Below are 27830 nucleotides of genomic sequence, written 5' to 3'. Positions count from 1 at the left end.
TAGGCAGTATACATAAACTTCATTACACGTTCAACTTCATTACACATCTCTCTCTCTCTCTCTCTCTAGAGATCTCTGAAAATCTCTCCGATTTCGCCATGTCTCAACCTCTCGTAAAGAAAGACGACGATCGTGATGACGAAGGTCAGTCTCGAAACCCTAAAAATCTTCATTCCCTTCACAAATTCCAATAATTCTCCCCTTAATTTCTCAATACATGTTCCCCGCCCTAATTCTTCTTCTTCGCCCTAATTTCTCAATCGATTGAATTATTGTTTTAATTTTGATTCTATTGTTTATAGATCTATATGAGTATTTTTGGCTTCAGATCTACACTTTGATTTGATGCATCGATCGGATCTAGAATCGGAAAAACAAATCTGTTTTCGAAGGGAATTTCATTTATTCTCTTGGATCTGATGCGCATTTTTTTAGGATAGGTTTGGAATAACATTATTTTTATCATTTTTCAAGCGTTGTAGGTATTCTAGGCGTTTAGATCTCAGAGCTCTTCTATGTTTTGCGTTAATTTATGGTGAAGCTTTTATGATTTTGTTTTTGTTTTTATGTTTGTTATTCTGCAGCGGAATACTCTCCTTTTGCGGGGATCGAGAAGGGCGCAGTCCTTCAAGAAGCTAGGGTTTTCAATGATCCTCAGCTCGATCCTAGGAGATGCTCTCAGGTTTTGTCTTAGTACATATATGGGTTTTGCTAATGAGTGCCCTATGGTGCATTGAAAACATAATTTTACACATGTTTTGAGACTTTTTTTTAATTATCAAAACATATGTAAAAGTCTGAAAACATGTATAAAATGATTGCAGAATTAAGAGAGAGAGAGAGAGAGAGAGAGAGAGAGAGAGAGAGAGAGAGAGAGAGAGAGAGAGAGAGAGAGGAATGCTAAAATCAGGGGCGCCCTTGCAAAAATCAACTGAAAGGCCACTCACATTGGTTGCACGTCACCAAAGTGCATTTATAATGGTTGCAAAATGCACTTTTGTGACTTGCAACCAATTAGGGCGCCCTTTAAATAGAAGTTGACCAATGCGGGCGCCCTTTACCCCCTTTTTTGCTAGGGCGCCTGTGAATCTAGCACTCCTCATATATATGTAAATATTATATTATATCTTGATTGGTTTATTGACCCAAGTCCCATGGTTGAATTTTCGGGTGTTGCTTGATTTTTGATTTGCAGGTTATCACAAAACTCCTGTATTTACTCAATCAAGGAGAAACATTTACGAAGGTCAGATTTCAGTGTCACAAATCCTGTTCCATTTCATTCTTTGTCTGCTAGTTGTTTTGGCTTGGTTGCACTGGAATGTTTTCTCTGGATTGAATGTGATCTATAAAATCTCGATACAACTTTGTAGGTCGAGGCCACAGAAGTGTTTTTTGCAGTTACAAAGCTTTTTCAGTCCAAGGATACTGGGTTGAGGAGAATGGTTTATTTGATGATCAAGGAGCTTTCACCCTCCGCAGATGAGGTTATATGAAACAAAAGTTATTTGCTGCTCGATTTGTTTAGAGTACTGCTAGGAAAATGAGATTCCATTTTGGGGAAAAAACGGGCTTCAATCATTAGATCGACGTCCACTAAAAGACAAATGGAGGGAGCTCAAATACCCATAAAAGCATTAAATACACATTGAAATGGGTCAAATCAACCATCATTTCAGCCCCGTTTTTATTTTCCAAATGGAGTCCCGTTTTCAAAGTGTTTTCCATTTGTTTATTACTGTTTGAAGTCACAGTTTTTCTAGATTAAGATATTGACTTGTAACAATGTTCATGATAGGTTATCATCGTCACGAGCTCTTTGATGAAAGATATGAACAGCAAGACTGACATGTATAGAGCAAATGCTATACGTGTTCTTTGTAGAATTACTGATGGAACCCTCCTTACTCAAATTGAGAGATACTTGAAGCAAGCAATTGTTGACAAGAACCCCGTTGTTGCTAGTGCTGCTCTTGTCAGCGGTGTTCACATACTCCAGGTACTATCAATTGTTCTCAGGTTTCGCTGATGTATTTAATATGAAATTTGTCTTCTCGGTTTTTTGTTTCTATTTCAACAGACGAATCCAGAAATTGTGAAAAGGTGGAGTAACGAGGTACAAGAAGCTGTTCAATCAAGGGCCGCTCTTGTACAGTTTCATGCTCTAGCTCTTCTTCACCAGGTACGGCAGAATATTTTTTCTTCTACGTGCCGTATCCGATACATAATTCTTAGCAGATATTTGCTTTGCACGTTTAATTGTAGCCATAGTTGAATTGATCGAACATGATAACGATGTTGTTTGGCCTAATTAGTATGATATCAATTAGTGATGTCTTTGTTTTTTACCTTTTTTTTTTTTGAAAAGATAACAGCATATATATTAATAAACAGGGGCAGAGGTTGCTCCTTGTACATCACGATCCTACGAATACCAACCGGCTAATTAATTGGCCGATCTAGAAATACAAGATAAATGCACCACAAATCCTTACTACATTCCACAATCTCGTCTATATAAAACACTAATCGACATGGCCCGAGCTTCTACTTTCCACCGATGACATAGCATTGGACTAGTCACCTTCTAAAATTAGTAGGGCGTCAAGCTAATCCTTAAATAACTTTATCCAGGTTAGGAGAGCTCTGATTTCCACCTCATTGGAGTTCGCTCTACCGATAGGACCGGAAAAAGAGGAGAATAACCCTTCGTTACTACCTTTCAAAAAAGAAAAGAAAAAAAAGAACCCGTCGTTACTATCCCTGACCACACTCTCAACCCTGGCTAGGCCCGGATGACCTAAGGAACAGCCGTCAAAGTTGAGCTTTATCACATTGCGTGCCGGATTTCTCCTCGTAGCCTAATCTTCTTTTTTGAGGCCCTACCCAAGATGATAATATCCCACCTGCGAATGAAGTCTTGGAAGAAATAACTGGCAAAATTAGGTCTAGGGAGGACCCATCAACTGATGGACTCCTTCATAGACCAAATCCATCTGGTAAGAGATGAGAATTGACCCTGAATTGGAGGTGGTTGGTGGAACATGCCATCCCATTCATCGATGGTCGCCCGCTTTTCTACTTCTTCAAGCATTCAAGCTGCTATTCTTTACCGCCTTGCTCACAAAGCAGCTCATGCCTACACAGTTCAATGATGTCTCACACACATCACTGAGAAAGCTCCTCTTTGAAAGGAAATGGAATCCCCGCACATTTAGCTCTATTCGGTTGTCTGGACCTCCGAGGCGTCAAGCTCGAAAACTTCCGCAGTCTAGCTTACAAAGCTGCCACCACTTGGCCAATATTCAAGCCCAAATCGACTTTTCCACAAATTTGAAGGTTTCCTATTCTCTTGTGCCACTACCATTACACTGGAGATGCACGAACCATAGCCACAAACATTGCCACTGCTGCAACTATTCCATGCATCGACACATTCAATATCATCATCTGCACCAAAGTGCCAACTCGACCTTGGATTCCCATAATCGGAGCCAACAGATTAGAAGTGATCCCAACTAACAGGCAGCACTATAGTTTTAAAACTCCCCCTGCGTCCGTTTCGACTCCCTTTTACCTTGGCCGTGTTTTGCGTTGCACCGCATCTGCGTTCCTTGTTTTGCCCTACAGAGTCAATAAAAACTCCTTTTGACTCTCTTGAATCATGACTGCATCAACCGAGTACTCAGCCGCGTCAACTGCGTTTCTTGGTTGCGTCCACGCCGAGTCAACAAGGATTTTTCTTCGGCCGAGTTATGCGTCACATCTCCGTTTTTAAACACTCGGCGGCACTGATGCCAACCAGCACTAAGACCAACTATCAGAGGCACCCATCTCGGCAACAATAGCTATGAAACCTGATCTGATATCAACTATCAGAAGAAACAACTTAGCTTTAGGATTCTTCTTGCAAATATAACCGTACAAAAGTAAATGACAATTATGAATCTACGAATAAAATAAAAACTTAAGGCACCTCTAATGGGCCCCATTATCAGATTTAGCACTTTTTCTGTTTTTTGTGAAGGCTGATTCTCATCAACAATTTAACTAATCACAGCCCTAAAGACCATTTTCTCAACTTGGAAACTTTCCAAATTACAAAGATTCCAACCTTAAAATTACTTATCATCACAAAACATGCATGAACTTTAACCAGTAATTATTATATATCACTTGTTTGAAGACATAAATAAATACTACCTGCATGAACCTTAATATATATATATATATATCACTTGTTTGAAGACATAAATAAATAGGAAATAGACATGTGACCTGATTGCACCTTACGCTTGTAATGGCACATTGGTAGCTGGTCTTGATGGGACATCTCATGGTGATTTGATTATGGTAAAGACGCGATTTCCAACTATTCTCCTTAAGCATGTCCCCTCCACACTTAGTCTAAAAATTGAGTGCAAGAAACAATTCCATGGACTTGAGTGCCACGACTCACGAGTCTCCTATTATTTGTAAGCTGTGACAGGTCGTCTTTATGCCCTTGTAAATGATTCTCTATGTGAGATAGAATGCTTGATAGAAACAATAAACTCGATCCCATCTTTCCTATCAAAGAAAAAAAACAGAAACAATAAACTACTAAAACTTTCTGGTTGACTGTTACATGGGAATGCAAGACTTACTAAATTATTGACAACTTGCAGATCCGGCAAAATGACCGCTTGGCTGTAAGCAAGCTTGTTACCAGCATGACAAGAGGAACAGTTCGCTCACCTTTGGCCCAATGCCTTCTAGTTCGATATACTAGCCAGGTACTTCTCTTTCATTTCATTTGATTCGATTAACTACCGGGAGTTGTTTTTTGTACATTACTGTTATCAAGCACGTAGAAATTGAATGCACATTTCATTAGGTAATACGTGAATCGAGCCTTAACACACAAACTGGAGACCGTCCTTTTTACGATTATCTTGAGGGATGCCTGCGACACAAAGCAGAAATGGTGATATTTGAAGCTGCTAGAGCAATAACAGAGCTTAGTGGTGTGACCAGTCGAGAATTAACTCCTGCTATTACTGTTCTACAACTATTTTTAAGTTCTTCTAAGCCGGTGCTCCGTTTTGCTGCTGTCCGAACTTTAAACAAGGTTCGTTCTCTTCCAATGATTTCTTGCTGTAGGGTGTTCTCTTGTTAATATGTGTGTGTGTGTGTGAGAGAGAGAGAGAGAGAGAGAGAGAGAGAGAGAGAGAGCCATATCTTCTTCAAGGATCCCTGTTTCTGTGATTTACCTTTTTTCAGTTGCATTTTTCACCTTTTGGTGAACAATTTTGCACAAGAATTTCTACTATGCATGAACATTTAGAATTTCAACATAGAGGGGTTTCCTTTTGGTGATAAATACGAAAAAACTATAAATTTGATGAAAGTTGGGTAAACCTAATGTGCAGTAGGTGTATATATACACACACACACACACACACACACACACACACACACACACACACACACACACACATATATATATATATATATATATATATATATATATATATATATATATATGAGGAATAAGATTGTGCGGTCGACTGCACCAAGCTTAGGTGCGGTCGAGGGCCCCAAACTCATGTGGGCCCACTTTGTTAGGATGATCCAAAGCATTCATTTGAAAGGCCCTTACATAGATGGGGTATGTACAAAAAATCAGCTCCATAGGATTTTCCTAACCCATCCATTTGTGGATGTCAAAATGGATAGACAACGTTTGCCACAAATCTGCCCATTTTTGCCCTCCACTTTTGGAGGGGTTAGGATGATCCAATGGACCTGATTTTTTGTACACACCCTATCTATGATGGGGCCTCGCAAATGAATGGTTTTGATCAGCACAAAAAATCTGGGACCCATGTGTTTGGGCCCTCGACCGCACCTAAGCGTAGGTGTGCTCGACTGCACACTCATTTTCCTCTCTCTCTCTCTCTCTCTATATATATATATATATATATATATATATATATATATATATATATATATATATATATATATATATATGAGAAAACGGTTTTTACACACATGTGTAGATAAGTTATCTACACACTAGCTTAAAATACAATGGAGGGCATATTGTTTGGGTGATCCAAACCATTCATTTGATTGGCCCTCACAAAGATAGGGTGTCAATAAAAAATCAGCTCCATAGGATCATCCCAACCCTACGATTTGTGGAGGTAAAATGGACGTGTATAAACCTTCACAAATCTGTCCATTTTTTGCCCCCACGGTTCGAAGGGTTAGGATGATCCTATGGAGCTGATTTTTTGTGGACACCCTATCCATGTGAGGGCCAATCAAATGAATGGTTTGGATCACCCATATAATGTGGGCCTCCACTGTATTTTAAGCTAGCATGTAGATAACTTATCTACACTCGTGTGTAGAAACCGTTCTCTCTCTCTCTCTCTCTCTCGTATGAGAAAGTTGTAGCTACACGATCGAGTAGCTAAGTTAGCTCCTCCGTCTCCTTAAAATACAGTGGGGGCCCACATTGTTTGGGTGATGCAAACCATTCATTTGAGGAGCCCTCACATAGATAGGGTGTGCCCAAAAAATCAGCTCCATAGAATCATCCCAACCCTACGATTTGTGGTGGCAAAAATGGACGTGTATAAACCTTCACAAGTTTGTCCATTTTTGCTTCCACAGTTTGAAGGGTTGGGATGATCCATTGGAGCTGATTTTTTGGGCACACCCTATCTATGTGAGGGCCTATCAAATGAATGGTTTCGATCACCCAAACAATGTGGGCCCACTGTATTTTAAGCCGACGGAGTAGCTAAGTTAGCTACTCGATCGAGTAGCTACACTTTCCTCTCTCTCTACACACACACACACACACACACACACATATCGGTATGCCTGACACGTTAAGACCCTATTTTAATGTAAACTAACATGTTAAAACCCTATTTTGATGTTAACTATGGTTATGAATCAATTTCAACCCTTATATCAACCCAAATAAAGCCTAATTTCTATTTTGGGAAAAATACAGTTTCACCCCCTCAGCTTTCTGACATTTTCAACTCCAATCCTGACTTTTAAAAGTCACAAACTACACCCGTGAGGTTTCAATTTGTATAAGGTAGAACCCCTCCTTCGAAACACTATCAATGCTAATGAAGACCCCATAAAACCCCTCCAAACCCCATATCCGAATCCAAACAGTACCAAAAACACAGTGGGCCCAAATTGTTTGGATGATCCATGGCGTTCATTTGATGGATCCTGACATAGATAAGGTGTGCCCAAAAAATCAGCTCCATAGGACCCTTTGATCTGTGGATGAACCGTCAACTGAGGGGGTATACCTTATACAAATTGAAACCTCAGGGGGTGTAGTTGATGACTTTTAAAAGTCAGGGTTATAGTTGAAAATGTCAGAAAGTTGAGGGGGTGTATCTGTATTTTTCCCTTCTATTTTAGAGCACTGCAAGTTAAAATAGACACTGTGTTACATGTTGCTCCTTCGGAAAATGAGAAAACACACATTTTAAACCTATAGAACTTCTATAATTACTTTCCCTTCCCATGTTGCAGGTTACTAATCCAACTGCCACTTTCTCAACTTTGAAAGTTTGTAAAATAGAGAGATTCCTTTTTATGGTTCCCACCAAATCCTATTAAAATTTAACCAAAAGTTAAATGAAAATCACTAAAATCAACCCTATCAAGGACTTATTGCTTCCTAATTTCGATTAAGGACTCCCCCTTTTGGAAGTTATTAATCCCAGATCCCAACTCAAAAACACTACTTGAGAACTTCATCCAGCAATGCTGCTCACATTTTTCTTTTGTAGGGCCCACCGAAACCTACATATTACCAAAACCTGCATAAACTTTACTGAAAAATTAAATAGAAGTCACTACAGCCAACGCCACAATGACCCAATTTTATCAATTTTCATGACAAATGGAGCCCTCTAGGTCCCACCTTTTGATATTAGCCTGCTCATTTAGCCTCCTTAGGGTCTTATTTAGAATATCAATTGACCCTCTTTTTTACTGAATCATCTTGGCTGCATTATGGGTCTTTCATGAACTTTTCTTGCGTCACATACTGCTTGGTTTTGATGAGGATCAAATTCAAGCTCCACTATTATACGTCAGAATCTGAAAAAGTCCCTCAAAAACTTTGAAAGAAATGTAGTAAGTCCATTTCAAAAAAGAGAAAAGACAAGTAGTAAGTACACTGCCCACCTCCACCTCCACCTCCACCTCTTTAGTTCGTTGAAGGCTTGGTGTTTGGAAAGAGCAGATTGAATTGTGCTTTGTAGTTAAATGAAGAAAACAAAATGATAACTGCCACAAGCATCTGGTTCAACAATGGTGTACATCGTCATTGAATGGTTGCTTGTTGTTGGGCTTGTCCTTTTCCCTTCGGAGTTCTTTGTAGTGAGGAGATTAGGGGTGGCAGGATTCTTGTCCCCCATGCATTTGGGAGTAATTTCAGCTGTCCCTATCTAGCCATTTGAAAAGTTGGAAATGAAAATTACAGAAATATTTATGTCTAAAATTGGGAAAACTAGGAGCAGAAATGATTTAGTGGATAGCTTGTCTAAAACTACCCAAGTATGGAGACATGTAGAGATAGTTTTATCTCCTTGTATTACTAGGAACATGGACAATTTAACAGATAGCTCGACTAAATCGGTAGTGCATAAATAGGTGTTTTATGAGGGGCAATCACTGCCTCTATGCAATTCTGATATTTTTTTTTATTAAATTTGTTTTCTCTTGAAAAAATCTCTTATGTTGCTCAGCCCAAACAAAAGTCCACCCTAAGCTAAGGGTAAGTAGGTAGAAAAATTTGTAGAAGTTACTTGGTTAAATGAAGTTTAGTAATTAAAGTTTGGGGGATTTTGTTGCTAAACTATATTAAAGGGGTTTTGTTGTAGTCCCCCCATTAATATTTGTTGCGCTGAGAATTGTATTAGGCCTAGTGGTTTGAAGTTTTGGGGCATAGTTTTGAATTAATCCAGAAGCGGGGATTCTTTGTTTCTTATTTTTCTGGCTGGTTTTGAAAAAGTTAGATGATTTTTATCTGGATAACTTCATGTTTAATGTACGAGGTTTGCTGGAATTTTGGTTAACCTTGTTGTTTCTTTACAATTTGGTTGTCATTTGAGATGAATGGTCTTTGGTAGATGGGGCTGGTAAAGGTGTATTCATTAGGGCTGGACAGGCTCAGGTTTTGTCGTGAAACGAATATGTTCCTTTTAAATGGCTGTCTAATGATAGAATATGCCTTTTCTCCACTAATAAATTCGGACATTTTTTTTTCCGTAATTGTACTGTATTTTTATGTTCATATTTACTGGACAAAAAGTTTACTTAGTTGTTTTCTTTTATGTAATTTATCTTGTTTTTTTTTTAAGATTGCGATTTGATAACTTGCTGAATCCTCTTCTTTGCTTGTTCTGGGGATATTTCATTTACCACTTTCAGTGTCTGAGAGAGCCATCGTAAAGTTGAGCAATTTGAACTTAATGCGGAGCTTTACTGTTTATAAAAGTTTTTAATATATATCCGAAAATTAAGTATATTAATATTCTATTAGGGTGTAAGATATAGTAGATTTCTACTGCATTTTCTTCTGGAACTCCACTGTTTTGTTAAGTTTTTATTGTTTAAAAAAATATATGTGAAACATATGTATACCATATTCTATTATGGTGTAAAATATAGCAGATGTCTACTGCATTTTCTTCTGGAACTCAATTTTTTGGTAAGCCTAGTGGTTATACAATTTTGTTACTTGTTATTTGATATCATTGGGATTTGGTCGGTGTTAGGCTGGAGCATGTGTATTATTTAACCCTAGAAAGGGCCTGTGTTTTGTTGCTAAACTATGAAGTGTATTAAGATCTTTGTATGATAGAAAAAGGCCTTTTTGCGCTAAAGGAATTAGGATGTGTTAGTCGGGTCTCGTAACCACTTGAATGCTTTTCATAGTTATACTTTGTTTTTTTTTAATGGTAGCGAGATTACATCAATAAAGAAGAGACTGAGAAGGACTCCAAGATACAATGAAAATATAAAGAACATAATAGACAGAACAATATAAATATTATAATCTAAGGAGGGAGAAAATCAAATAGTTCTATGCTCTCACTAGATACTCCCTCTCTAGCTAATTTGTCTGCCTCCCCGGTAGTTGACCTTCTAACATTGGAGAAAGGCATTGATGCCGAGCGCCAATCTATCCTGGATTTCATCAAATAAGGCTGAAAATCTCCAAGGGGGTGTACGTGCGCCTCTTAACCATCTGATGACGTTAAGAGAGTCTCCATCTCTCACTAGCTTGTTCAAAGCCACATCCTGTAGCCTTTTAATTCCTTCATGAATGGCACGAACCTCTGCTTCATTAGCATCTTCCACCCCAATCGGGCCCCTAAATGCCCAAATTACTCTCCCTCATTCCTCAATAGTCCTCCAATGCCAGCGGAACCGTGGTTTCCCATACTAGATCCGTCGAAGTTTAGTTTTGGAATACCACGGGCCGGCGGAATCCATTTTTGAGAAATTGTAGACTCATTTCTCGGTGAGTTGCAAATCTACCTCCAACCATGCCATAAATCATATGCTGATACAAACCTAAAACTTTCTAGAATTTTTACCCATGATATTGAAAGCGCACTCCTTATTGAAAAGGTACTGGGCCCCTTTAGAGTATCCCTTAAAAATTCTAGCATTACATTCTTTCGATGCCATCTTGCAATGGACTAAGAGGTGATCCACCGACTCACTAGACTCCACACACATAGCACAATAATCCATAAACCACATATTCCTTTCTCTGAGAAAGTCAATGGTTTGCATCCTTTTAAGACTTGCAGCCCATCCAAAAATACATACCCTTGGCGGTGCTTTGAAGTTCCATACTTTGGCTACTTTGGAAGCAACATGGCAAGGTAGAAGGTTGTGGTAGAATGATTTGACCGAGAAATCTCCCAGTGAGTTCCAGACCCAAATTCTTTTATCTTTCCCATTTGTCTTAATGTAACAACTCTCCAATGTCTGCAAAAGCCTTCCCACCATTTCAATCTCCCTATCGAAAAAGTTTCTCCTAAAGGAAGGGGACACAATACCCTGTTCTCAGACCGAGTGAAACACTCTTTAACCATTACCTCCTTATCCAATGCCAATGTATACAACTGCGGAAAGACAATGTATACAACTGCTTTTCATAGTTATACTATACTCATGATCTCATTTACTGGACAATAAGTTGTACTTAATTGTTTTGTTAGGTGATTTATCTTTTCTTAAAGAATCTGATTAGATAACCTGGTGCAGCATCATCTTAGCTTGGTACGCACTTCATTATTTACGTGGAACTCATGGGTTTAAATTTCCATCGAAACCGACACGAAACGACTGAAATGTTTTCTTTTTCTATCCCCCCCACTGAAACACATACTAAAACCAAAACGCATATTGAAACCAAAACCGTAAGTATATTAGTAGTATACTATACCAATATGCATCACATAATTATATGTACTATGAATTGCAAGTGAAATGTGGTGAGCGCGCGCGTGTGTAAATACTAATATGAATTACATGATAAATCTGGTATGTACTAAATTATCAGACAAGCATGACAACACTTGTCTCAAGGTGTTCAATCTTGTTAAATCATTATGGGTGTTTTTTTGTGTGTATCTGTGCTTATTTTAGTAATTCCTGAAGTTTCATCATAAATCTCTCTCATTTGTCTATGTGTCCATACATTTCCATGATTTTATAGGATTTTCACCGAAATTTCCACTCGAAACCAATGTGTTTTCATTTCCACCATGACCGAAATGCGACCGAAACCGAAACTTGAAACCTTGGGGAAACTTATGTAAACCAATCTTCTATTTAGTTTAAGACATAGTAGGTGCATATTTTATTTTCTTCTGGAACCCAAATGTGTTAGTCTTTGTCCACAATCACGAGTCCATGAGGCATGAACACATATAGAGTCTAGTTTTACGGTCTTCATTCTCTGAACATCACATACTTGAAGGTGTTTCGCAATTAGTTTTCGGTTCATCTTATTGTAATTCTTTTTTGTTAATATTATTGGGTGGCTTTCTACTTTTTCTTTTGATTTTACCATTCTGTATCATCCCAAATTACCCTAGTTTAATTTAAATTATCTGCTTAGACAACTCGAAGGTCACTGTTTTGAACTTGTACATTTTCAGTAGGATTTGAGAAGGTCCTTGACTACAATCACATTATTTTAGAAGTTTGCATTAGGGATCTGTGATTTTTTCCCTTAATTTTCAATCGATTATTTAAAACTTTTGTCAGGTTGCAATGACACATCCTTTGGCAGTTACAAATTGCAATATTGATATGGAGAGCCTAATCTCAGATCAAAACAGGAGCATTGCTACTCTTGCTATTACTACACTCTTGAAGACAGGCAATGAATCGAGTGTGGATCGTTTGATGAAACAGATAACCAATTTCATGTCTGATATAGCAGATGAGTTTAAGATTGTTGTTGTGGAAGCTATTCGATCTTTGTGCTTGAAGTTTCCACTCAAATATCGGTCATTGTGAGTGTGCTCATATTTGTAGTATATATTTCTAACTTTAACTCTATACCTTGCTTTTTTATGAAACTAATCCTTTCTCATGTGTTTAATGGTTTTCCAGGATGAACTTTTTAAGCAGCATTCTCAGAGAAGAAGGGGGTTTTGAGTATAAAAAGGCAATTGTTGATTCAATTGTTATCCTCATCAGAGATATACCAGAGGCCAAAGAAAGTGGCTTGTTTCATCTTTGTGAATTTATTGAGGATTGTGAATTCACATATCTTTCCACACAGGTGAGCAACTATTAAATCCATTATCTTTATTCCATCTGAATTGGGTGAGTTGGCTGTGGTATTTACATTTTCCTTGGTTTTTTTTGCTGCTCATTTCTTTTCTAGTCCTTTTGTTTTGTTCCTATGAAAATATTTTGGATGCATGAATGGTTTAAAACTGATTGCTGGAAGGCTACCTGTCCCGTTAAGTGTTTCCTGTGTACATGAAACGTGGAAGGCTGAGCATTTTCACTTATATTCCTTTATTGGTCTTTCCTTTTTGTTGATCCACAAAACCGTATTCCAGTTATCAAGCACGGTTTTGATATCGACCACAATTGGAGAGTTAATCTATCTTTTTCCAGGTGTACCTTAATGACAAATACCAAATGGAGGGATATTTTAGTAACTATCTTCTGTTTTCATGTAGTTATTGCCCCAGTCCGTGTCTGATTCTAGCTCCCTGTGATGATCATGAGTTTTCTCTTCCCGGTACATCACATAGACAGAGGCACACTCAGTGCATGGAAATCGATGCACTTTTCTTATAACTGTGGGTAGCACACACTCTACTATGAATGGACTCCCGCGCGAATTGCACCATCGAAAGATCCTATACAACAGATCGCATGAGGATGTCAAGGATGGCATGTTCGTCGTACCGCTTACACGAGCATGCCCGGTTGGGCACCATATAATTTCTCATAGAACACATCTTATGGATGGTCCAAGATCATCAGGCTGGTCTGATAAGTATATGCTGTTGATAATACACATTTAGTACGAGGAGAATTGTTTTAGGGAGTGTACCCCCTCTTTCTACTCTTTTTAGCCACGTAAACCCTCTTTATAGGGCATGTAGTTTAAAATTTACATTTTATATATGAAGGGAACAACTAGGCTGGCAGTCACTGTCGAGATGAGTGCTAACAGCTTAACAATCACCATCAACAGATTCGATCATGTCCATTTCTGCCAATCTACATTAGAATAACTTTATTACTAAAGCCTATTTCTCCTTATAATTACTCGACAAATCTACTTAAGAGAGTTGCCAAACGTTTTTTGGACAATGTTTCTGCTCCATAGAGCATCTTCCTTTCTTCAACTTGACTGACCCGTCTCCGGTGAAAAAGTATCTTTCTTTCTTTTCTATTCTGTTCTTTCTTTTCTATTCTTTTCTTTCTTTTTATAATGACAACAAATTCTGGCAATCTAAACACAGCCTTACGGTTTTGGTTTCAGTATATATTTTGTTAGCGATGAAAACAGAAAATTTTCAGTCGTTTCATGGCGGTTTAGATGGAAATTTAAAACTGTGCTTCTGAGTTGCGTGATTGAGGGATTTCTCGAGAAAATTTATGGTTTAAAATGGATCTGGGGCTATCTTGGAGCTCTTGTTTTCATCATTTACTCTTTTGTATTTTAGTAGCGAAGCTGGTACGAGGAGAATGGAGTTTGTGTTTTTTTTAGATAGGGTTTATATCAGATATTTGTTTTACAGGCACTGTATTTTCATATCCCGATATCCTTGAGTGTTGGTTGGACAATTGAGGATTCTCGATAATTTTTTTCTATTATAGAGGTAGTTTACTAATATTTGACAGGAACTACTCTTTTTTCCTTGAGATTTGGAAATAATCGGATTCCTCGCCATCCCACTATTAAACAAGGGGTATTTCAGGAAAGATTTTTAATGGCAGTTTTGAAATTAAAACCGAGCAAAACTATAATGGCAAAAAAATCAATCGTCCTTTTCTAGTAATAAGTGGAGGTAATTTTGTGCTGTACCATATCTATTGGCATTTTGTGCAGTACTATAGGGGAAGTATTAGTTGTCCCATCACACTTCCTTATAAATGTCTCCTTTTTCAAATATCCCTCCTTCTGTGCCCCTTTCCCCCTACCCCCTACTGTGTGTGTGTGTGTTCATCAGTGGAAGATGAATTGTTGCTTTCGATGATCAAAATTTCGTGGGGAAATTTTGTGGGTGTAATATTGGTGTATCCATCCACATAAAAGAGAACATGACCTTCGATAGGATAGAATGTAAGAAAATGATCCACGTAGAAGAACCCAACTAGAGCCAGGATTAGAGCCGGATATATTCCTTTCACATCCTTCATGAAATTTTTCTAAAGGATTCATTTGGCTGACCCAACTAGTTTGGGACAAAGGCTTTGTTGAGGTGAGTTGAGTTGATATTGGTGTATCCAGTGTATTACAGGGCAGGACCAGACAATTTTGCTGGTTGTTCTGGTCGTAATGGTAATCCTGTAATACGACCTCGGTGTTTGCAAAGATGACGAGATGACGATGGGAAGGAACTTTCCGGATGTGAGGATGTTGTTGGGAAGGAATTATCCGGATGCATGAGTTAACGAGGCTGTTGTGAAAGTGCGGTTGGGTTTGTATGTCTTTCCGCCTGCTTATAAATTCCCATTTATTTGAGGGTTTTGAAGCTGCAGTTGTAAAATTGGGTTGAGTTTTTTATGAACAGTAAAGTTGGGTGGAATTTGTTGGTGTTGTTTATTTTTCTTGCTGGGCTGTTGTTCTAATCTCTTTTGTGTGGGATTGGATGTTAATTGAGGTACTCGGTTTATAGCAAATCATGGAGATCCTCTTTCATCTTTGTTAGATTGTTATCTTTTATTTTTGGTGATGAAAGCTACTAATTTTTCCTTTCTTTTTTGGAAAGTTTCTTTTGTGGGGGTTTGGTAATTTTGTATAGAGAAAGGCCTCGGTGGAAATTTTGGAAATGGGTTTGTCATCCATCAAAAATCAGATATAATGGCTTAAGGTTGGGTGCGAATTTAAGCGATATTGAAGAATTGAACTGAGTTTTGAAGCCTAAATAGTTCTGATATGGTGTAATGGGAAAAATCGTCTGAAGTTGTGTTTGGATTTGGTCAAATTTGTGAGGCCTTCTATTGCGCAAATATGATTCAACGAACCTGAAAAGCAATTCAATAAGGAACTCATTGTGTCTGAGAATGATCGACCAAATATATTCTAGCTACTTGGTGCCATTAGGGTTTGGTAAAAATGGTGGATTTAATTGCCAAAATACCCAAAATTTGCATCTCTTCTTGGGCATCACTTCTACATCGAAGGTGTGGTTACAAGGGTGGATCCTATAACCAAAAATCTAGATTATATCAGTTTCTCATAACTCTAATTTCTCGGGTCACGGAGCTCATGCAATAGAGCTGACAAAAGAGGTGAATTCGTTTAGTGAAGAAGAAAAAATACCCAAAATTTTTACTCGATCGATACGAGCTTTAGGAGGCGTGAATTTATTTAGTGAAGAAGAGAAAATACCAAAATTTTTACTCAACCAATATGGGCTTGAAGAAGCTTGGCTTGTGGAGGCTGATACAGTATCGGTTGTACAACTCTGCCGAATGCGAAGAGGTCACTTCCTATGCGAGGGTGATGGATTGGATTACGAGATCTCGGTCTCCTAGTGTTGATTGGCGAAAGCAATGGTTCTTCTGCCTGTGATCAGAAGAAGGTAACCGGATGACATTTACAAGGTAATCGGCCGGAGCAACAATATCGCCCCGGCCCTTGGTACCACACAAAACAACAATAGATGCCATGGGGTTGTTGAAAATAGGGGGAATATCATTTCCCTATATATACGCACACATACATGCGCACACAGCTAGGGCTGCAAACGAGCCGATCTGAGCCAAACTTTGTGGTGTTCGTGCTCGGCTCGTGTTCATGACGAGCTTTATACTATGGGCTCGTGTTTGGCTTGCCAAAATTCAACAAAGCTCGAGCTCAGCTCGGCTCGGCTCGGCTCGTTTAGTAAACGAACGAGCCCGAGCTGAGCCGAACTTTGGGGTGTTCGTGCTCGGCTCGCTTAGTTTGAGCATCGGCTCGTGTTCGGCTCGCCAAAATTCAACAAAGCTCGAGCTCGGTTCGGCTCGTTTAGTAAACGAACAAGCCCGAGCCGAGTTTTTAATGAGCCGAGCTGAGCCAGGCTCGAGCTTGGTTGGGTTCGGGTTCAGCTCGTTTAATAATAGAGTAATATAACGAACATAATCCGAGCTTTAAAGCTCGACTTGGCTTTATGAACCGAGCCTAAAAAGTTCACGAGCTTGTCCAAGCCGAGCTATACAAAGCTCGAGTTCAGCTCGTTTATTTGACGAGCCTAATTTTTGGGCTCAGGTTTGGCTCGTTTACTAAATGAACGAGCCCGAGCTGAGCTTTTAATCAGTCGAACCCAAACATGTTCGTGATCCGGCTCGGTTCATTTGCACCCCTACACACAGCAGAAAAATGAGTTTCTTTATTCGTTACTTTTTCCTTTCTTTCCTTGTTGAATATGCCAGCTGCTTAGGCTGTCTAAATGGGGTAAATTTTAAAATAAAAAATAAAAAAAATCCTACAAGTGAGTCGCTCCTCTTAAGTAGATTTTTGTGAATTCTCTTTTGCAAAAATAAACATAGGTTTTAGTAGTTTGATTTTCTTTAATATCCACCCTTTTCTTCTTGAGTTTCATTTGATTTGGGTTTATTGCTTCTTTTTTCTGAAGAATAAAAAATAAGTGATCAGTCTATGGTGGGATTAGTTTAATTAGATGCTTTTCGCTACTTGGTTAGGATTTTTATGTGTTTTCTTCCTATGTTTCTCAGATACTTCATTTCCTGGGGAATGAAGGGCCAAAGACATCAGACCCCAGTAAATATATTCGCTATATCTATAATCGGGTAATTCTCGAAAATGCTACCGTTCGTGCTAGCGCCGTAAGTACCTTGGCAAAATTTGGTGCCTTGGTTGATTCATTGAAGGTACTCCAACTTCCATTTCTTTTAGTTTTGTTAATTCAGTTAATGATTTGTTACTTCTGAAGTTTAGGGATTTTGGTGTACTTTTTGCAGCCTCGTATATTTGTTCTCTTGAGACGATGTCTCTTTGACAATGATGATGAGGTGAGTTCAAGCATTTGAAGGGCTTCATGCACCCACTTGAAGTTACTTGATATCTTAGATGCATGAAAAGCTTATTTGTTGGTTCTTCCATCCTCATTTTGGAAATAAAATGATTTGACATGATAAGAATTTTGTTTTCAAACTCGTTTCACCATAATCGTTTGGACTTGAATAATGTCTCCAACAAGATGTATTTCATCTAATCTTTTACTTTTGGTGATAATCGCATTTTTACTTTGAACTCTTTGCACTCTAAGGTTCTTTTAATGCTGAAAATGAGTAGGATTCAGAATATCTTGGCCATGTGAGTGTATTGGGTTGACATGATCCAGGGTATCCAAGTAAGCTTGGGCCTTTTGCTAGTCACTTTTTTACTCTGAACTCTTTGCATTCAGTGGTTAATTTAATGCTGAAAATGAGTAGGATTCAGAATACCTTGGGATAATCTGGGTTTTTTGCCATCCTATAATTTATGTTGTTTTATAAGTTGGTACTTTCAATCAAGGTTTTAAATTTCGGTATCGGGGGTAATTTCGGACCTAGCCGAAATCCTGAAATTTCGGGCGAAATTTGGTAAAGACAGACTAAATCCCATTTTTTGGGCCGAAATTTTGGTAATTTCGGCTGAAATTTGGAATATATATATATATATATATATATATATATATATATATGAGGAAACTGTTGGTGAGCTTAAGCGCACCAAACTTATGGTGCGCTTAAGCTCCCCAATCACATGGGTCCCACATGTTCTGTGGTGATCCAAACCATTCATTTGCAAGGTCTTATCATAGATAGGGGGTGTACCAAAAATCAGCTCCATAGGATCATCCTAACCCCTCCATTTGTGGAGGACAAAAATGGACAGACCCATCTATGTAAGTGACTTTCAAATGAATGCTTTGGATCATCCTAACAAAGTCAGCCCCCATGTGATTGGGCGCTTAAGCTCACCATAAGTTTGGTGAGCTTAAGCGCGCCAACAGTTTCCTCTCTCTCTCTCTCTCTCTCTCTCTCTCTATATATATATATATATATATATATATATATATATATATATATATATATATTTTAAATTTTCGCCGAAATTGACGAATTTGGGCGAAATTTGGGACGTTTCGCTGATTTCAGTTTCGAAACGTTTCGGTTTCGGTCTTGACTGAAATCCGAAATTTCAGATTTCGGACGAACTTTAAAACATTGCTTTCAATTATATCGCACGAATAATGTCTGCACATCATGGACTAGAATGTAATTCATCGCCCATACACTTCTATGACATCATCAGGATTTTGTTGTATGCTTTCAGTGTCTCAAGGGAATGCAATGGCTCCTTTGAATAATGTACTTATGTTGATCTGAATTCTCACTTCTTGGTTGCTGATGCAGAACGTATATGTGCAACATTAAGTTTTAAACTCGAATCTTCCCCTGATGCCATTCCTTAAATTAAGATGTAACTGTAACCCAAAACTGAAGTTTTGTTGTTCGTATAATTTATTTTGCTGGACTTCTTTGTACTTTAATGAATTGATCTCAAATCTGAGGGTATGTCGGCCAATTTTGTAGGTCGGTCTTTACAGGCTTTAATCCCTATTACTCGGTACATGGTCGTTTCATGTCTTCGTGTCTGGGAGTTTTTCTTTATGAGGCCTATTATCAGGGTAGATACAAGTATTTGATGAATTTGGACCAAGTAATAGTGTAATACTGTTTGACTATACCTGGCATGCTCTTCCTAGACATTTTTTGAAAAAAATATCCTGTATGCTCCTGAGATTCATTATCCAGAAAATCTCTCTGAATGGCTATACTAATTAATATTCACAGATCATTTCAGAGTTACCCTTATTGATTTTTTTTTATCCCAACTGTATTTCATGTTGCGGTAGTCTTCATATCAACCAAGTACCAAAGCATAATATGTAAATTTGATGGGTTTCTGTAGGAAATGTGATTGCCCCTTTCTTGTTTGCTGGTTTGACTTTTGTATCTCAGGGAATTGATTACATTTTAGCTTCAACTATGTCTCACACTCAGATGCTTACCTTTAGTTATTATTTATTTGATCTTATTTCGCTGCTAGCTCTTATCTGTTATTTTGTTTCCCAAGCATCCACACCTGCTTAATGGTTCTTTACAGGTTCGTGATCGGGCAACGCTTTATCTGAATATGATTGGATGTGATGGTTCAGTTTCTGAAACTGACAATGATGTAAAAGAATTCCTTTTTGGCTCACTGGATGTGCCGCTGGTGAACCTGGAAACAAATCTCCGTAACTATGTAGGTGTTCTTCCTGGCTCTTGGCAATCAGAATTGTTTAGTTTCATCATCTCACATCTCTTTAATACAGGCTCAGGAAGCTTCTGAAGAACCTTTTGATATTGCTTCCGTACCTAAGGAGGTAAAGTCACAGCCTCTTGCTGAGAAAAAAGCACCGGGTAAAAAGCCAGCAGGTTTAGGTGCTCCTCCCACGGGGCCCACATCAGCTGTTGATGCATATGAAAAGCTGCTTTCCTCCATTCCTGAGTTTTCAAGCTTTGGGAAACTTTTCAAGGTTCTCTTCTTTAAGCTTTGTTTCTTACTGCATTGATGCATGTAATATATATATATATATACATATGAGAGAACATTTCCTACACACTTGTGTAGGTAAGTTACCTACACACTAGCTTAAAATACAGTGGGGGCCCGCATTGTTTGGGCGATCCAAACAATTCATTTGAATGGTCCTCACATAGATAGGGTGTCCACAAAAAATCAGATCCATAGGATCATCCCAACCCTACGATTTGTGGAGGTAAAATGGACGTGTATAAACCTTCACAAATTAGTCCATTTTTTGCCTATATAGTTTGAATGGTTAGGATGATCCTATGGATCTGATTTTTTGTGGACACCCTATCTATGTGAGGATCATTCAAATGAATTGTTTGGATCACCCAAACAATGTGGGCCCCCACTGTATTTTAAGCTAGTGTGTAGGTAACTTACCTACACAAGTGTGTAGGAAATGTTCTCTCTCTCTCTCTCTCTATATATATATATATATATATGGGGAAAGTGATTGTGAGCGGCCCCTCATATAAGCTTATATGAGGTGACCGCTAAAAACATGGCGGGCCCACATTTTTGGGGTGATCTGAACAGGTCATTTGATAGGCCCTGATATAGATAAGAAAAATCAGCTCCATAGGATCATCCCAACCCTTAGAACTATGGAGGTGAAAGAGGGGAAAATGGGTGGGTATAAATTTGCCCACTTACCTGTCCAATTTCCCCTCTTTCACCTCCACAGTACGAAGGGTTAGGATGATCCTATGGAGCTGAGATTTTGGGCACCCCCTATCTATGTCAGGGCCTATCAAATGACCAGTTCGGATCATCCAAAAAATGTGGGCCCACCATGTTTGTAGCGGTCACCTCATATAAGCTTATATGAGGGGCCGCTCACAATCACTTTCCCCTATATATATATATATATATATATATATATAGAGAGAGAGAGAGAGAGAGAGAGAGAGAGAGAGAGAGAAGGGCGCCCTTACAAAAATGAGCTTCAAGGGTGCCCTTATTGATTGATTTCAGCAAAGTGCATTTATGGTGGCGCGGGAAAAAAGTGGGAGACGCAAAAAAAATGGAAACTGGTTTAACTTTTCAGAAATCAACCAATAGGGGCGCCCTTGAAGCTGATTTTTGCAAATGAACCCTCATTCTATCATTCCTCATATATATATATATATATATATATATATATATATAGCATAAGAGAAAAGGAGAGAATTATTTGAATTTCTCCCAAAATTCTAATAGAATTACATCACTTTTTTTTATGTTTTTTTAACAAAGGCACCCATTCAACCCACATATTTCCAATCCTACGCCCTCCTTTATGCTTTTTAACAAAGGCACCCATTAAAGCCACATAATTTCAATCCTACCCCCCTCCTTTATGCTTTTGTAATAAAAAAAGTGAACAAAGTCAACATAGTGACGTTTTTTCTTTGCGAAATTACGGATTTGGTACATATGTTACATAATACTACGGATTTTTGTGAACATATTACATAATACTACGGATTCAGGACGCCTTTCAAAATATTGACGAAATGATGGAAACCTTAAGAGGAACAACATATTATGGAAACCTCTATAGATTGGAGGGCTAGGATCAGCCTATGGAAATGATTTTATGGGCACAACCTATTTCTGTTGTGTTCCATCACATGGACGGTTTGGATCAACCTATGATGTGGTCCGTACAGTTCTTTGTCGGCCCGTGCATCGCACGAGGTTTTTTACTAGTATATATATATAGAGGAAACTGTTGGTGAGCTCACCAAACTTATGGTGAGCTAGCTTGCCCAATCACATGGGTCCCACATTTTGGGGAGTGATCCAAACCATTCATTTGCAAGGCCTTATCATAGATAGGGGGTGTACCAAAAATCAGCTCCATAGGATCATCCTAACCCCTCCATTTGTGGAGGACAAAAATGGGGCAGATTTGTGTCTGTCCATTTTTGTCCTCCACAAATGGAGGGGTTAGGATGATCCTATGGAGCTGATTTTTGGTACACCCCCATCTATGTAAGGGACTTTCAAATGAATGGTTTGGATCATCCTAACAAAGTGGGCCCCCATGTGATTGGGCAAGCTAGCTCACCATAAGTTTGGTGAGCTTAAGCTCACCAACAGTTTCCTCATATATATATATATATAGGAAAGTGTTCCTGCGCAGGGAGCTCCCCTGCGCTTAAGTGGCTTAAAAAGCCTCCCATTGGTTCGTTTAGCGGGTCCTGCGCTTAAGTGGCTTAAAAAGCCTCCCATTGGTTCATTTAGCGGGTACATCTTTGCGGGTCCACAAAAAGTGACCAATGGGAGGCTTTATAAGCCACTTATGGGCAGGGAGCTCCCTGCGCAGCTGCGCAGGAGCACTTTTCTCATATATATATATATATATATATATATATATATATATATATAAATGGTATTGATGCATGTAATATAGTTTTCTCATTTGTACCGTTTATTTTATTTGTGTTTCTCTTTCAGTCTTCAGCACCGGTAGAGCTGACGGAAGCCGAAACAGAGTATGCTGTTAATGCTGTCAAGCACATTTATGATGGTCATGTTGTGTTCCAGTTCAACTGTACAAATACCATTCCTGAACAGCTACTGGAAAATGTAAATGATTATTTCATAAAGAACAGTTACTTTTGCCCTGTTCGTTTTGGATTACGACAACCGGTTGTCATCCTCCAATCTGATTATTGGACCCAAAATTACATTAATTTTGGGTCCAATAATCGAATTGGGGATGGAAATCGGTTGCCATAATCTCAAACGAGCAGGGCCTTTTTGTTGTTGTTCTTGCAATTCTCTTTACATTTTGTTTTTGCATTTACTTGCTTCCAGGTTACTGTTTTTGTTGACGCTTCTGAAGCTGAGGATTTTTCAGAAGTTGCATCCAAGCCTTTAAAAACCCTACCTTATGATTCGCCCGGCCAGACTTTTGTGGCTTTTGAAAAGCCAGAAGGTGTTACTGCTGCCGGAAAATTCTCTAATATGCTGAAGTTCATTGTTAAGGAGGTAATGCATCACCAACTAGCTATTTAGGCTTGCCTAGCACTTCCAACATTTTCCATTCTAAATAATTTGGCTTGTTCAAGTTTGCGTGCATTCTCAGTTCCCTTTCTCTATGGATTTTGAAATATTCCCATGCTACACAAACACACATATATATCTATGTATCTATATATATGTCACCATATTGGCTGAAGGCCGAAACGATATGTATAATTGTATATCGGCTCTTTGTTGACGAATATCAGCCCCTAATTATTATAGTATCAGCCTAGGCTGATATGGATACGTATCAGATGATGTGGTCAATACAGTACTGGTATTTCTTTCCATGATATATATGAGGAATGATCGCACACACCGTAGGTGCATTGTATTAGAATGGAATCTAGTCCTATCGTGCACATGGAGCATACCTTGATGGAGATGAACCATTCACATGGTAGATTCCAGCTTAGGTTGCCTATGGCCCAAAAGTAAACTATTTTAGCGTTGCCTTAAGTGTCTTTGTTGGTCACTGAATCTGGATCGTTATATATTTAATTCTAAGGGAATGCTAGGGGCAAGTGTATAGTGTCTAGAGTTATGTCATCAAATTTTTTCGTGATGCCTCTCCTTTATCTTTGAAACTTCCATACTTAGGGGAAATGGTAAGAACATTCTCATAATTGTATCTGGTCATGTGCTTTTGCATTTTGATGATAGCACCCCTTTATCACGGCTGCCCCATCAACACGGCAATGACTTGTATGGCTGGCCCGCTGAGTCAAAACAAGGCAATTTGGTTTTAAGGCTCAGACTCGGCCTTATTTGTTTCTTTTTCTCCATGAGTTTTGGTTGTCTGATAAATAACCTCCCCAGGCAATATGTCACAAATATCTGTCATTTTATCAAAATATTGCGATTCTATCGTGACATTTTGATAAAATGTCAAAAATCCTATAATATCCCGAGATTTAAAAAAAGTGATTTTATTTTTATTTTTATCAAAAGCCTTGAAAGTATCTTGACAATAACACATTAATATTGTGGTATTCTTACAATATTTTTATTTTATATATATTTTTAAATTATATATATTTTTAAATGCTACTGATATTGGCACTACCATGTTTTAATAATTGCACAAACTCAAATTGTCTTTTCTGTTTTAATTGGCTTTTTAGAGCTTTTTGGGCAATGTATTAACCTTTGACAGCTGTTTACACAAGAAACGACAACATGAGTTAGTGCAACTATTAAAATATGGTAGTGCCAACATCAGTATCCTTTTTAAATAATTTTATTTTTACCGTTTTTCGGATCTAAACCCAAAAACAATAAAAAAATTAATATATATCGAGATTTTCCCTTGCCAAGAAACTCCCGAGAACAATATTTGTGGCTTAGCGGGCAACCTGACTTGTCATAGTCATGAGACCAAGTCACCATGCTTTTAAGATATGATTTTTTTATAAACTCACTGGATCATTCATCGGCACTGATGAGTCAAATCAGGTTTGGCCCTACAAAGTCAATCAAAACGCCGTTCAACTTTCCCAACTCAATATAAAAACATGACTGGCCACTCATTTTCTTGCCCAAATCAACTTAGTTTTGTCTTGTGGCAAGTTTTTAGATCGAGACCAAGATTTTAAATATTGCGTTTTCCTGAATGAGTCGGCATTAACAAATACAGCCATCTTATTACCACCACATGATTTTTTATTCTCAATTTTTGTTATATTAGTGGTTCTTAATTTTCTGAACATGTTCAGGTTGATCCATCTACTGGAGAGGCAGATGAAGAGGGTGTAGAAGATGAGTACCAGTTGGAGGAGCTTGAGGTTGTTGCAGCGGATTACATGTTGAAGGTTGGAGTTTCTAATTTCAAAAATGCTTGGGAGAGCATGGGCCCAGATTGTGAGCGAATCGACGAGTATGGCCTTGGTGTGAGGGAGAGCTTGCCAGAGGCTGTGAGTGCGGTCATCAACATTCTCGGCATGCAGCCCTGTGAGGTTAGTGTTTTTTTTTAACAAACCCAACTCTCTAACAAACCTAACAACCTTCTGTGTCTACAAGCCCTAGATTTTATCACAAACTTTTTTGTGAGCTGGTAGTACCTTGGTTTTTCAACCAAATACTTGTGATATTTTGAAAATATTGTTGCCGAGATTCCTTCATTCATTTGACTGTAGTGTTCAAGAAATAAAGTCTGCACTGCTTCTTTCTTTTTTTTTTCGTAAAAAAAAGAAGATAGATCAACTACCCTAACCATCAGCATTAGGATCGATCCTAACAATCTCAACCTCGGGGTCCCATGTTGCACACGTGTGATTTGGTAAACATTGATCTGGAGGGCCATCATGAAGAAAACCTCAGGGTCCCCGGTTCCACGCCGAAAGGACATCTCATTCGTTTTTCCGTACTTTTTTTTGAATGGTCGTATTTCCGTACTTCCTAGTAGTTCTTCTTTTAGTTCTTTTTTTTATGACTGGCTCTCCAGTGAACCTAACAACCTTCTGTGTCTGTCTACAAACCTAGATTTTATCACAAACGTTTTTGTGAGCTAGTAGTACCTTGGGTTTTCTACAATGGTTGACCAAATACTTGTGATATTTTGAAAATATTGTTTCCGAGATTCCGTGACTCTTTTACTGCAGAAGCTGTTCAAGAAATCATGTCTGCACTGCTCTTAAAAAAAGATAGATTATCCTAATGATCACTGTTAGGATTGATCCTAACAATCCTCAACCTCAGGGTCCCATGCTGAATTTGTGTGATTTGGTGCAGTTGATCTGGGAGGCCATCATGAAGAGAACCACATGGTCCGGGTTCCATGCCAAAAGGACATCTCATCCGTAAATAAAATTAATGGCTACAAAAGTCAATGGTTTAGTTTCTCTTGGTAAATACTTTAAGACACTAAGGCCCTGTTCGTTTGAGATCATGACAACTGAGTCTAAGCCCTAAACCTATTATTGGAGTCAAATTTTAATCTAATTTTAAGTGCAATAGTAGGTTTTGGACTTACAATCGACTGTCATAATCTCAAACGAAAAGGGACTAAAGATCGAAGGACTAGGATCAATCTGATCAAGGTGAGACCAATGGTAATGAGCCGGACTTGTGGTTGTCCGCTGGACAAATGGACCTATTCCATAATTTCCATTACATGTGGCATTTGTTCGACCCAGGGCTGGATTATGAGTACAAATACCTAACTGTGTTTTATAGCATTTTTATTGTTAAAAAATAAAGATGGGTGGATGTTTTGAGCATTCTTCAACAAGCCATTTGTTTAAGTCTGGTTTTTATATCTGCACCTCTTCACTCTGGTTGAACAAGAAATACCCTTTATTTGTATTCTCTGGCGATGAAAAAGGTATCTTGAACTCTTCTTGGGTGAATTTTATATCATCGATTTTGTAAGTATGCAAAGAGAAACTGTTCATTCTCCATGTGATAAACCACCTGCAAATTTGCAGGCATTGCCAATTCCTTATAAGAACTTAATTCTTGTTCAAGTTTATTGATCCTGGTTTCTGACAATTTGTGCTCCTGTTGGCAGGGAACTGAGTCTGTCCCCACCAATTCCAGGTCTCACACATGTTTGTTGTCGGGCTTGTTCATCGGCAATGTGAAGGTGCTTGTCAGATTATCATTTGGGATTGATGGACCCAAACAAGTCGCCATGAAGCTTGCTGTCAGATCTGAAGATCAAGCTATCAGTGATGCCATCCATGATATTGTTGCCAATGGCTAATGTGAGGCCTTCCAAGCTTTGTCCCCCTTTTTTTGTTTCTGATCTGAGGTTGGACATCTAAGCAAAGGAAGTCTCTAGTGTGTTTTTACTTTTTGCATTGGTAGATGTTTTTCTTGAAGCACATTGATCAAAGAAACAAACCCATTTTCAGGCTGTGAATTTTGGTTTGGGAGAGGGTGTGGATAATTCATTTCGTTTCAAACATCTATGCGTAATTGTATTTACCAGGACAGTGCATCTGGTTACAGCTTTAATAATTCATTAATAGCTGTCGCTTGTTCAAGTCGTTTGATCCGATGGTTAAGATTGTCTGATATGAAAAGTTTTATGCTATTGTGATTATGCTACATTCTCTTATAGTAGTGTACCTAGAAGAAGGACATTCTTCTTTCAGTGGATTGATCCCATGCTACCGTACGTATTTCCATGCTTATTATTACTCTACATATTGTTTTTTCTTGATTTTATTGTAGTCTGGGAAGATTGTTGGTTTCTTTTGGATATGATCATTTGTTTAGGCCAAACAATGTTTGGCAACCATGATTTTTTTTTCATGATATATTAGTTTCTCAAGTGGTGAGTGGGGCAAAGAGGGTGGGAGTAGGAAAGATTTGAGGGGGCACGAATGACTAGAGGGTGAGAAGTGGCTAAAAAACAAGGAAACAATAAATTATATTTTGAGTGGGGTTTTTTGTTTCCTTGTTTTTCCTGTCTTTTCTGAGAAATTAT

At 38.4% G+C, this 27830-nt stretch overlaps 1 protein-coding gene across 1 annotated transcript; it reads left to right on the top strand.

The window, feature by feature from the left end:
* Positions 1-9: 9 nt before the first annotated feature.
* On the top strand, positions 10-27384 carry LOC143857705 (coatomer subunit gamma-2). The gene is made up of 18 exons (XM_077368153.1): positions 10-144; positions 585-682; positions 1196-1246; positions 1374-1487; positions 1799-1999; positions 2081-2182; positions 4668-4775; positions 4877-5110; positions 12325-12575; positions 12676-12847; positions 17473-17628; positions 17719-17769; positions 19913-20053; positions 20124-20327; positions 22826-22957; positions 23189-23362; positions 25114-25353; positions 26907-27384. Exons 1-18 carry the CDS (start codon positions 99-101, stop codon positions 27099-27101), a joined length of 2670 nt encoding a protein of 889 aa, XP_077224268.1. The 5' UTR covers positions 10-98; the 3' UTR covers positions 27102-27384.
* The last annotated feature ends 446 nt before the right edge of the window (positions 27385-27830 follow it).

This window comes from Tasmannia lanceolata, unplaced genomic scaffold (assembly GCF_043159265.1).
Source record: "Tasmannia lanceolata isolate RefF3 unplaced genomic scaffold, GAP_Taslan_0.1 ptg000025l, whole genome shotgun sequence".
Classification (NCBI taxonomy): domain Eukaryota; kingdom Viridiplantae; phylum Streptophyta; class Magnoliopsida; order Canellales; family Winteraceae; genus Tasmannia; species Tasmannia lanceolata.
The sequence above is the reverse complement of the archived record's forward strand: the minus strand, read 5'-3'. Positions and strand labels throughout refer to the sequence as shown.

Bases quoted from the DNA above. Each gene is read 5' to 3' on its own strand.
- LOC143857705 (XM_077368153.1), top strand. From the start codon at position 99: ATGTCTCAACCTCTCGTAAAGAAAGACGACGATCGTGATGACGAAG. The intron at 5,111-12,324 runs GTTCGTTCTCTT...AACTTTTGTCAG, and splicing joins CTGTCCGAACTTTAAACAAG to GTTGCAATGACACATCCTTT. The intron at 23,363-25,113 runs GTAATGCATCAC...GAACATGTTCAG, and splicing joins TGAAGTTCATTGTTAAGGAG to GTTGATCCATCTACTGGAGA.